We start from the raw sequence: 13,713 nt of genomic DNA on the forward strand, positions 1-13,713 counted from the left end.
AATTAGACTAAGTAATTTCCACCCGTCTCTCATGCTAGGTTCTCTGTGTACAATAAAAATATAATATCCTTTATATTAGATGAATTCTGGTTCCTAAAGTGGGAGAAATACAAACTAATTGGTACACTGATCTTTGATTTATTTCATTTCACCCAAGTTCGGTAAGTGCTGATGTGTACAAAATGCAAAACTTCCATTGTACATTTACGTATTATTGTTGCTTTCTTGGGGGGGGGGGGGCACCAGACAGATACCCCCCTCCCTTAATCCGAACAAAAAAGTGGTGTTTTATGTTTTTGTGTCCCCCTGATGTTTTGTTTGTTTATAAGTTTTTAAAAAGAATTTAGCTTAAAAATTTTCATTGAATTTTTTGACGGGGTATTTACAGTCCCTAATGTTCATCCGATTAGGTTTTTATCACCTTGCTCGGAATTCCTGTTCTATTTTTCCTTGGCTAGAGGTCTCCTATATCCGATGTGTGCTATTTATGTGTGTACTATACGTTGTGAATGCTATAGCCTACATGTCTTCATGTGAGGATAGCCTTCTATATCAAATTCATTCCCAGTTATCCTGTGATCCTTATTTTTGGATCCAACTGGATTTTTATTTAATGTGATTAAGTAACTATTTTGTTGTTTTTGAATTTTGGCGAAGGAACGGTGCGATAGTGGTTTTACAGGTAAAAAAATATTATTGTATTGATGCCTGCTATATTTTGTGTCGTTCTGCTCATGTATATTTATTTGATAGGGTCAGCTGTGTTCGAGTGGTCTCCATATTTCCTTTATTTATTACACTTCACCCACCTCGAATTTGGCTGCCTTTATTTATTTATTGTTTAATTGCCAAACAAATTCCGAAATTGTTTTAGTCTCCCCCTAAGGGGATATGTTGTACAGTCCGGGAGCTGTACTAGGGTTAGTATTATATAGAGAGAGACTCCATGTTTCTTTGTTTTGTATGTGGTGAAAACACCCATGAGGTTGTTTTTCTTAGACTCTTCCATGGGCCTGTTCACTTCGCGTGGCGCCATGTGACATGGCCCCATGGTGTCCTTGTCTCGTACTTTCCCCATAGGTGGTCCCTGTCCCCCCTTTTTAGGCATCCAGACATAGATTACAAAATATCCTCCTAGTATAATTGAAACTTTTATTCCATAAAATATTAAATTTATATTTCCTACTTGGTAATTGTATTAAATTTCCTTTTTAGTGGTTAAAAAAAATAATTAACAAGCCCGAGGGATGGGGCTATGTCCCTTTTGGGTAACTACCCCCTAACGGTAGTCTCATTGTCTCCATCCCTCCCCTTTTTTTCACTGTACACTCATGTCATTTGCCTATAACTATTATTTGGCCACAGGCCCTCATTGTTGTAATAATATATTCAGAAATCGCGTACAGTGTTATTTTTATTAAAATTACCGGGGGCCCCGAGTGTCCGAAAGCGCTCACCGTTCCGGATCACTGCCATCTCACCTCTATCTGCGTGGGTTCGAGTCCAAGGCTCGGCTAGCGTGGGTACGTGGGAAAGCCTGCCAGTAGCTTCTCGTGGGTCGGTGGTTCTTCCCTGGGTTTTCCAGGGTTCTTCCTCCACCAGTTATACCGGCCGCCATGTATAGCCTATCCTGTGCTGAAAAATGGCGTTAAACCCTAAAACAACAATAACAACAACAATTAAAATTACCATCTAAATATAATATGTTGTTTCCTATAATTTTCATTTTTGCATATTTCCGCTATAGTCCTTATTCTATTATCTTTAGATTTTTCACACTGTGTCAATGTATGCACTTTACTGAAGGGCCCGTTTTTACACAGTGGACATTTATGCGGTACTCTGACCATATGCCGTCTCACTGCAACCTCTCCTGTCAACCATGCATCGGGCATGTATTTGAAGCAGAGGCTTTGAATTTTTCGGGAGCTTAGTTTGACCCAGTGCCCCCATGCTCTGTTCCAATTAACATGTATATTTTCTTTTTCTACTTTACTTTTTATTTTCTTTGTAATATCCTCCCTTACCCATTTATATATTAATTTATCATCTAGATCCCATAAATCTTTTTATCTCTGTATCTTAGCAATAGTTACTTAATATTCCCGAGTTTTCGGTGTACTTCTTGTTTCTTAGTGAGTTTGTTATTTTTATATAAGTTCAGTCTATTTCTTATCGTAAACCCATACCAATATAAATTCCTTCCCACGGTGACTTGGGTTATGCTTGTATTTTTTAAAAATCTGTTTAGAATTTCTGAACATTGTAGTAGTATGGGACGAGGTAATGCTAACCCCCTCCCTTTTTTTTCTTTCTCTCTGGCCTTATATAGAGTTTCTTTATTAATGTAATGCGTTTTAAAATCCCAAATGTAGTCTATTGTTTTATTATCAGTTGTATTTAGTGTAGCATTACAAATATCTGTAGATCTTAAAATATAATTAATATTAGCATACATATACATTTTGGCCACTTAGGCCCGTTCCACGAGGCATAACGGCATTAGTGCCCAGATCTTCACATTTTTTCAATTTCCTCTTTCATTTTTTTTTTTTACAGTTTTTTTTTCTCATCGCCTACTCCAAAATAGATACCTAATGCTCTGACCTTTTCTCCAATTAGATGTGTGGGTAATCCGGAGTGATTTCCCTATTTTTAGGATTTCAGTTTTATCATGATTGATTTGAGATCCTGACGCTTTTCCAAATTTTTGGAATTCTTTGATCAGGTGTTTAAAGGAATTTGGATCCCTTATAAAGTTGGTGCAATCATCGACATGTTGCAGCATTTTTACCTCTTCTTTTATATTTGGAACTTTTATACCTTCTATATCTTTGTTAAGTTTTATGCTTATACTTAGAATTTCAATTGCTATTACGTTTCCTAGCATAGATAGTGGGCAACCTTGCTTCACCAATCCTTTGATGTCAAATTTACCTGCCTTTGCTCCATTTACCTGTACTCTTGAGGTTATTTTATTATACAGGATTTTAGTCCACTTCTGGAAATTGTTTCCAAAAACAAATTTCTCTAGCACTTTTTGTATATAGTTATGCTGCAACAGTCAACATTTATAAATTTAATAAGCTATTAAGTTGAAGAGAAACAACGATAAATAGCACATATATTTCTCACCCATGCGACAGAGAACTCGCTATTTTGCTAACCTTCCTTTTCGCATCTCAGTCTAGTCATCTCAGACCAGTCGTCTCAGTCAAGGTGTCCATGCGCTACGAACTACTTTATCAAGGGACACATCCACTGTTGTCTCATGCTTGGCTTGCTGGAGTTATTTTCGGATCAAGCAAACACTAATGCTTCGGGACATTTAAAAAAATAATTTTTGGGAGTAGAGAGAAAAAAAGTTACAAAAAGAAGATTTAGAAAAAAACGATAAAGATAAGACAAAAAAAAATGGACTACAAGCTAGGAAACATCTTGATTCTTAAAGGTTGGAGAGCAAAAATCGTAAATGTTTACCACTCACTGGGTACCTATTCCATGTGTACAGTACGCTTTTTGGACGATGGAAGTTTCGCCAATTATGCTAAGCATTAACTAGTAATTTCAGAAAATTCACCAAAGCAGGAGTCTGAGGATTTTTCCTTTCTTTCTGAAGACTGGAAAAACAAATGAAATAAACGTGTCTCTGAAACCGAACCAACATTCGTCGGAGAAAAAAACAAAATCAGGAGTGGAAATAAAAAAACACTGAAACGGTCATCTTTAAGAGAGCAGATTTACAGAAGTAAATTTGTTAAAAATTTTGTTTTTGAGCATGAAAATGTGAATACCAAACACAAGACATTGGGACACATAAAACTACTAGAAGAATATCTTGAGGAAAAGAACAAGACGCGCGCTATACATCAAGTGCCGGCACCTGCACTGAACATCATTCTCTCAAGATTTTTCCTTTCAATTCGTCAGAATGATGGAAGTGAATACGAGCCGACAACATCGAGAGGTAAAAAATGTCATACATATTGACTGATAACACAAAATTGATTTTAAAGAACAATGTGTAAGAAAATAAAATGATGCATATCGCAACTGATATACATTAAATTTTTTAAAACATAAGTGAATTTTTGAATGAGTGCAAGAATGAATAACTAATTACCCCAAAAATATTATGCAATGAACATGAAATTTATTCATAGTTTTAAAAGGTAAATTACCTTATAAATTAAAGAACTTGACTGATAAAGCAATTTAGGCCCTCGCCAACATGGATGACAAATTATTTTAAAAAAAACAGAGAGAGAGAGAGATTTGTTACCCTAGGTACATGGCTTTTTATAATTATTATTTATTATTAGGTATGATTGGAAGTTTTGAACGATATCTGAGACGAAACAGATACAGTTGCAGTTTTGTTTATGGCCCTGAATTTTGCCAAGCAAGAGAGGCCCTAAAAAGTAAACAGAAAGATTTGAAGAAAGGAAACAAACCCAAAACTGCTGATGCCATAACTTATGTTGTCATACAAAATTGTATGAATATTTGCTTTTGGGTCCCAGCACACCGTCAAGTTTACTGAACACTTTATGGTTTAATAATACTTTGCACTTTGGGGTATGGGGAGGGGGAGAAGAACACAAAAGCATAAAGTGGAGAGACATATCATTAAAGCAAGATTGCGAACTTAACCTAGAATATTTAGAGTTTAATGAGAGACAGATGAAGACAAGGACAGGGGATGACATAAAAAAAACATGAGAAATGAAAAGCCAAGGATGTACGCTAACCCTCTATTTCCAGATAGATGTCCAGTAACTATCTACAAATGTTTATGAAAAAACGTTAAAGTGATTTTTGTAACCCTGACCATCCATTTTACCTTGCCCCTGTAACTTACGTGCATGCACCTGGGCCAAATGAGCAATGGTTTTTACGTGCACCAGTTGGTGCCCGAAAACTTAACTCGCTAATGAAGTAAATGGCTTTGAAAGTAAACTTGCCCGATTTGGCTTCTAAACACATTACAGTCTCCAGCATGAGAAAATATATATGTCAGAAACTAATAGAAAACAATGTTCCAACACTCAGGCTATATACATAACTGTCCACAAAAATCCCAACTCTCTCAACAACTACAGAAAACTTAGTAATAGCCAGAAATGTGTTATGTCAAGCATCCTTTCTTCTAATTTTGTTAAACATCCCCATTGTGCCCCAGTTGAATCAAACATGTCCATGCCATCTTTGAGGACAAATAATGCACTTACCAGTCAAAGGGAATCATTTATCCATCCACACATTATTCAACAAACAAATTTCCCTGTAGCAGATTCTTCCACTACTAGTAGGAACATCTGCCATATTTCCAAGACAGAAAATATACATTTTACAAGAAATCGTAAACTTGAAACTTCATCACAAGGTTATCAGCTAGGGTCTGTATTTGGAGGGTCTTTCATACAGGGTGGTAATTTTACAATCAATATTAATTACAACACAAATATGTCACAAACAGTTTCACCACCTCCAAAGACAATGATATTTATATACGATAGTGACTCGGATCTCTAATTACCCATGAAGAACCCAAACACGGACACTTATGCTACATGTAACCTTTCATTAAAATAATAGAGGTGTGGGACCAGTGTCATTTCATTCTTTGCAATATAATTTTCTAAATTGGAACTGATAAAAATGAAACATTTTCTTGTAATAAATATTAACTATTTTCTGCTAATTACATATAACATCCATATATTAAATGTGATAATACCTCAATACTATGCAACGTTTTATGTTGCTATTGTTTTTGGCTCACGCATAGAAATGGTGTACTTCGGATTACACGGTCACGCCACATTCCTCATTAACATATTTGTATTAATGCACTGCATGTAAATATTTGTGCGTGAACCACATTGCACAAGTGAGATGTTCATTTTTTGTTTTAAAGGAAATTATTGGGTGAGAAAAAGAATATATGTTGGGGTTTGCACCGATACAAGGAAATCCCAGTTGTGCGGTTAAATTATATGTATTCCCCCTTGGCAAGCCTCAAGGGGAGACAAATAATGTAACCCCTTGACTGGGATTTCCTTCTCTTGGTGCAAATCCCAACATAGATTCTATTAATATGCACGCTCTGAAGCGACTTCTACAACAACCATAGGAGAATTTCTCCGGATCTGTTGGTGAGATTTCTCCATCGGGCGATTTTACCTAAGGCAAGTTCTCCATGTACCACACACAAGTATGCCTAAACAATTTCCCACATATTTCACATCTGAGTGGCTATAACCAATGTGCATCATGACTGAATGTATCTCTGGCTAAATATGTTGCCATATATTTAACATTTGATAGGTTTCTCACCAGTGTGCACCCTCTGATGTTTTGACAAATAAGTGCTGAGGCTAAACTCTTTCCCACACAGTTCACATTTGAATGGTTTATCACCACTGTGCACCATCACGTGTGTTGACAAATAAGATCTATTAGAAAGCAATTTTCCACATATTTCACATTTGCACATTTTCTCACCAGTGTGTATATTTAAGTGTGATGACAGCTGATCCCTCCGGCTAAACCATTTGCTACATACTTCACATTTGAATGGTTTCTCGCCAGTGTGCAACTTCAAGTGTGTTGACCAACTACAGCTGGAGCTAAACAATTTGCCACAAATTTCACACTTGAAGGGTTTCTCACCAGTGTGCACCCTCACGTGTTTTGACAAATGAGAGCAATGACTATAAGATTTCCCACATATTTCACATTTGAAGGGTTTCTCACCTGTGTGTATCAACATGTGTGAGGCCAAATTAGATGTATAGCTAAAGAATTTCCCACATATTTCACATTTGAATGGTTTCTCACCAGTGTGCACCCTCGCATGTGCTGACAAAGAAGAGCTGTGGACAAATAATTTCCCGCATAATTCACACTTGAAGGGTTTCTCACCGGTGTGTATCATCAAGTGCGATACCAAACTAGATCTATACCTAAGGAATTTTCCACATATTTCACATTTCAATGGTTTCTCACCAGTATGCGCCCTCTCGTGTACTGACAAGGAAGAGTTGTGCATAAATGATTTCCCACATATTTCACATTTAAAGGGTTTTTCACCAGTGTGTATCTTCAAGTGGCGCGACAAACTATATTTCAGGCTTAACAATTTCCCACAAATCTCACATTTGAATGGTTTCTCGGCAGTGTGCATCATCATTTTGTTTATCACATCAGGTAACGTGACGAATGATGATCTGTATGATTCATATTTGTATGTTTGGTCTCCAGATTTATAACCATGTGAATTGCCAAATAAAGTGTCCGGCTAAAAACATACAAGCAGACTTCACATCCATAAACAGTATGCATCCGTTGCATAATCTATCTTGAATTACGTGACGTCAAGTGCTGGATAGTGTTAATTTACAACTAACACAACGAGGCAGCTGTTAAGTATCCGTCAGTGACAGGCCTCACAAAAACAGGTCCTCTCCCTGAAACAATGAAAACATAGCTTCATCAGAACTTATTCTCCCAGAACGAACCTGAACACCTGAAAAGCTACGATGTGTTCCGATTGCCAGGACCATATGGTAACACATTCCAACGCAGTGATGCGTCTTAAGCAGTGGTAGCGACTGAATGCGGACAACATTTCAGTACAAGGAAATTACATTTTTTGTTTAATTTTAGCCAGCATGTCAACAAAACATTATAATAAACCATCGCAAGCCATAACTCTCTTTGCCTGATCACAAAGATTCACGCATGTATTAATGTGCAAATGAGATATTCTTGTTTTATTTCCTCTTCGTATAGAGTCCAATGAATATGGCTATATAATGACCCTGACCAATTATTATTTCGATGTGTTTCTAACAGCGTTAGAAATTATATATGTTTCCCCTTAGTACGTGCACATCCTCAAGTTAAAAGATGTTTACGGTAGAGGAAATATGACAGTTGGCTCTTAGATTCAGAAATTTGCTCTGACCTCTACCTATGCTGAATTTATTCTAGCGTATGAAAGCGTGCGACACTTTTAAAACATATTGCGTTATGTTCAAGAATAGAAAATTATAAAATGAAGCTACCACTGGTTGTTTGTAAAAGTACTTTCCAGTTTCAAGTTGTAACCTGTGGCTAATAGACTGGGACTACACTCTTTTCATGATAGTGACAGTACTCTAGAAATTGTACCCAGTTGTAACAATAAGATGACATTTTCGGACACGTTTATTGTTGTTGTTGTTGTTGTTGTTATTATTATTATTATTATTATTATTGTTATCATTATTATTATTATTAAAGGTTTTATAATTAAAAAATACAGTATTACAGTTTGTGTCATTTGTGTGAAGCTGTCATTAGGTAATTTCATTGTATTAATAGGCATGAAAAGTCTACTAAAGTTGGAAAAAAAATTGTATTTGCCACCCTTCAGATGTTAATCCAAAAAGATACTTAAAGTATTATACATATCCTGTACAGCAATACTGTTTTACATGCAAATAGTCATGCAGGCCAGCATTTTCCCCTTCTAAGAACATAAGAACCAAGAGTATTTTGTAAGCAGACACTAAACCCATTCATTGGCTGCACTCTAGATAACGTATAGATCTGACACAGGTAAAAATCAACGTAGAATCCTTCACCATTTTATACAAGTCAACATGCCCCGGGCCAGCTTACTGGAAAAGTGAACTTCACTTTGGACAAGCTAAGTTAACCCAAAACATAATATCTCAACATGCAAATATGGTATATTTTAAGGAAATCAAATTATATGTATTGACAATTTTGTCTCCTTTGTATCTCTGTTGGATTGTTATGCCGATAGTTAACTAAAAATATATATGTAAATAATACACGTAAATATGCATTTAGATTAAAAAGAGATCAAATGCAGACATGACCTCTCCGGTGGCCTAGTGGTTAAAGAATCAGCCTAGGATGCGGCTTCGAACAGGACCGATTCGTACCAAAGACTTATAAGAGGTTAGTGTTCGGACTGGTTGGCCTTGTGTCAGAATAATATGACTGGGTGAGACATGATGCTCCAGAAAGTAGGTGTTAATTTCCTGAAAATACAACTCGTGAGATTTCTGTAACAGGTGTGTGTGTGGACATTGAAGGCCTAGCTCTCAAATGATTAACTACCAGGTGATTTAATTCAAATGCACGATTATGTTTTGAAAATGTAACACACTCAGGTGGGGTTTATTATATGTTGTTTACGTAATAGTTACAGATGACTTGATATATTCTGCTTGGCAAGTAATTTAATGGACAAAAATAAATGTTCTAAAATCATTCTTAAAACTCAGATTTTCAAATATTTTGATGCATGTCTTTGATTTTAAGGTGTCTGTAATGTAATAGTAATATAAATTGATAAAATAAGTGTTTATGTATCTTTGAGTTGTGAGAAGACATAAATCATTACAGTCTTGCTTTAATTACTCTCTCTCTCTCAAAATTGTATCTATTTCCAAACACGTTTCCAATCCCTTTATCTGTCTATACACATGTACGTGTCTGCTTCTGCTTTACCAAGTCGGCATGTGTGTGTGTGTGTATGTGTGTGTGTGATTTTGAATTTTAACGTAACTTGATAAAAAAATCAGTCATATCGTTACTACGTCTGCAGTGTGGCAATTTATAGTCACGTATATCACTGATGCATTATGCTGCAGACATGTAGCATGATGTCCCACAGGGACGTCATTTCAACTTTTTTCGCGGGGGGGGGGGGCAAACTTGATGGGGGGGGGGAGGGGCATGACGGGGTTGTTAATTTTCGTATATAGGCTACATCAGTTTTACAGCACATGCAAATTCGGGCGGGGGAGGCAAATAAAGACGTCCCTGATGTCCCACCCAGTCATATTATTCTGTGAGAGTATATATTTATGCCTTCACTCTCTACATTAATATCCAGTAATAATAAAAGTATCTATTAGATTGAATGCGTATCCATTCCTCCATCATTCATGTAAAATAGTGTGATTTTAATTTTCTGCAAGCATCGACTGGACAGTATGGTACCAACTAGATCATTAATAATCCAGCATTTGTATAATGGTTTTGAACTGCACCCAATTCTTTCATAGCAACTTACGTAAGCCATTTTCCATGTAGGTTGGAAGCATCTTGTTCCATTGTATCATTTGTATTGTCTTCTATTTCTACTTTCCCCATCATCTTGATCAAACCTAATTACGTCTGTACAGGCAGATTATCAATAAAGCCTATGTCTTTTTCTGGGATGTGCGTCTTCAATAATATGTTTACATGGAATCATGGGCTTCTAGATTAGCACATACAGTTGTTTAAATATGTATACAGTATTCCATTATTTATAGAACTCAAACACACCATAGCTCCTTTCAAATCTGGAAGTTTGAATTGCATTACCTAGGCAAGTTCAAATGTTTACTTTATGGGGCTGAAAGGTATTCTTCCAAGGACAACATTAATTTTGATTTTCAGGAAATGTTATATTTTTCACATTGCATGTATACAGTAGAATCTAGCTTTATGATTATACCAGCAATTTTTTTTTTTACAAACGTCTTTATAATTCTTTCAGTTATTTGAGGGGTATGAGCCCTTGTAACCAAAGTAAATTCTATGATAAGTTATTATTTCTGTACAATTAATATTAATATAATACGTAACTATCAAGGATTCAGCTAGTCTTGAATTTTCTGGAAAAGTTACTACTACTTTTGGACAGATTAGGGAGAAGTCAGAACTGATCAGGGAGAAGTGAGCGCAAAGCAAAAAGGAGTGTGCGTGCGCGCGCGCGCGCGCGTGTGTGTGTGTGTGTGTGTTGGTTCTCTTATTTGAATTGTCCTCTATCTCTCTATATGAATATTTGCATCAAACATTGGTTCGAAGCGATAATTTTTCTTGAAGTAGAAAATTATCGGTGTTGTATGTATATACTGAACACATTTTGTAAGTGGACAAATGTATCATGTTCATAAATAGTGTATTTTAGCCATGTGTCTTAAAAAGAGCACAGCAGAAACTTTACATTGTAATTAATTTTAACCATTATGCATGCAGAATACAGAATTGTAATTTCAAGTTGGTCAGGAAGCTTAATCAAGTATCACTTAATCAAGAATTTTCTTTGTTACTTTCTAAAACTTCACTATAAAATAGCAATAAAGATTTCCAAACTATAGTATGAAACATCCCCTCTAACGTAGACATGAGATCACACACACAAGTATCTTCAAACCATAGACTCATAATAATTTCCTTTAATAAATCATTACCGTAACTATTAAATGATGATGAAATGAAGAATTTAAGTCGATAAATAAATGAACTAGACTGTTCTTTCCAAGAGAATCGACACAGCCAAAAACTAACATGGTGTGATGCATGACATGTGGATGCATGTATATTTTAGAAAGAGAGACTTCCTTTACATAACCACTCACTTTCTAGCTTCATTACAACAATTCATTAACATAAATGCAAATGTATGATTTTAGTATAGTTTGAATATTGTAGTAATGGTGTGTGGTAGATATTATTTGCTTCACTGCTATATTTTGTTTCGGCTACAACACAACACTGGAACTTTGCTTAAATAGTTAGCAAGGTCGAGATGGCATCTCAGAGTTAAAAACCATAGTCAATCAGTTTACAGCTGAAACATCATAGGATGAAGTCATTTTTACTTTTCTAACATAAGGCAAACTTTAACTACTTTAGACTACTTAGTTGCCCACTTTGCCTGAGAGTATGACCTTTGAGTCTATACAGAGACAATTTGCGATTAAATGAGCACTCGAAATATTGAATCACGTATATATAATATCATAATAGAATGAAGAGACACGTTTGTAAATCTGTAATAATCCAGCTTAATCTTAGGAATAATGAACTGAGGATATAAGTAATATGTTGACAAAAATCCACTATCCATGTACACATTATATTTGACAGAAAAGTAAAAACTGTATTTGATTTCAACCAAAGAATACACAGGGTTCTCAACAGATTTTAAAACCGAAGAGTCATTTGAACCTTGACCCAATAATCTCATAAGTAAAAATTAAAACCATTAAACTGCAATCTCAGTAATAATTAGTTTTGACAGTGATGAGCTCATAGCTGGGATTGGTTTTTGACAGTGATGAGTTCATTGGTGGGATTGGTTTTTGACAGTGATAAGCTCATTGCTGGATTGGCTTTTGACAGTGATGAGCTCATAGCTGGGATTGATTTTTGATAGTGATGAGCTCATTGCTGGGATCGGTTTTTGACAGTGATAAGCTTATTGCTGGAATTAGTTTTTGACAGTGATAAGCTCGTTGATGCGATTGATTTTTGACAGTGATGAGCTCATAGCTGGGATTGGTTTTTGACAGTGATAAGCTTATTGCTGGGATTGGTTTTTGACAGTGATACGCTCGTTGCTGGGATTGGTGTTTGACAGTGATGAGCTCATAGCTGAGATAGTTCATTATTCACAGAGCAAACTGATGTTGAAGATTTCTTGTCTCGTGTTAAATAAAAAGAAACACTTGTAGTGTATCTTGTAGGAAACAGACTAGAAGACAGTGAGACACACATGGCCATTTTGGTAAAAAGGTTTTATGTACAACAGTGTAAATATTTGGTGTAATGAACAGAAAATGGTTTAGTTAATACTTTATTATGTTTTGAGCATTTAACATGTAAAATATACCCATACAGCTGAAAGTTATATATGAATCAAATATCTTCTTTGTAAATCATAACCAATTCAGTAAGACCTTTATGGATCAAATAACATGAACAAGGCATATACAGTTTTATCAAGGTTGAACATCACAACTGGTAAATTTATATGTTCTGAAATCATCGTTCAAAAGAGCTCGGGATTCCATATTTCCCACGACCTGTTGTCTACTAAATGTTAACTATGTTCATCCCGCTGGGTACACTTTCATCGCAGGAAAGGTATTGAAAAATCAACAACGCTTCTTAAGTGGATGTTTAATACGAATATAGATACTACTTTTGTTGTGGTGGTGGTGGTGGTGGGGTTTAACACCATTTTTCAGCAGACGATAGGCTATACATGGCGGCCAGTATTTATGGTGGAGGAAGAACTCGGGAAAACCCCAGAAAGAACCACCGACCCACGAGAAGCTAATGGCAAGCTTTCTCACATACCCACATTGGCCAAATCCGAGACTCGAACCCACGCAGACAGAGGTGAGATGGCAGTGATCCGTAATGGAGAGCTCTTTAGACCATTCGGCCACTCGGGGCCCCGATACTACTTTTGAAAAAGTTAAATGGATTTGGCTAAAAATGTCTATATTATATAGAGACAACTCAGCATATAGTGATGGGATAGTCAGAAACAAATTAGCATAGACAGCAAGGTTATGCAACAAAAAAAACAAAAAAAAAAAAAACAAAACCAGAACTAAAAGGTTTATAAAGATGGCAATAACTGTATTTAATTGAAAAGGAAGACACAAACTGAAAACTGCTGAAAACTGAATAAAATGTTATTATCTACAGTATGTTGTTTCTCATGATCGTGGTTCATGTCACGTAAGACTTATACACCTTTAAACCAATAAACACCTCATTCTGACCAGTCAAATTTCTAACACACCTTCAAACAACTGAACCACTCTGTAGTACTGATGACCTTGGGTGAACCTTTCTTTTGTACTATAAAACCTTAAAACCCATGAACCTTTCGACTAGAAT

General features: G+C 35.9%; 1 protein-coding gene across 1 annotated transcript in view; it reads right to left on the reverse strand.

The window, feature by feature from the left end:
- LOC149784023 (uncharacterized) overlaps positions 1-7,575 on the reverse strand; it is a 57,802-nt gene extending 50,227 nt beyond the window's left edge. Inside the window, exon 1 of the mRNA XM_089932935.1 lies at positions 6,322-7,575. Coding sequence (XP_089789061.1) covers positions 6,322-7,195 — 874 coding nt within the window. The 5' untranslated portion in view covers positions 7,196-7,575. The remainder of the gene's footprint in view (positions 1-6,321) is intronic.
- Between the last annotated feature and the right edge of the window lie 6,138 nt (positions 7,576-13,713).

The sequence above is a fragment of the Sinohyriopsis cumingii genome, chromosome 14, assembly GCF_028554795.1.
Source record: "Sinohyriopsis cumingii isolate HCF-2022 chromosome 14, ASM2855479v2, whole genome shotgun sequence".
Classification (NCBI taxonomy): domain Eukaryota; kingdom Metazoa; phylum Mollusca; class Bivalvia; order Unionida; family Unionidae; genus Sinohyriopsis; species Sinohyriopsis cumingii.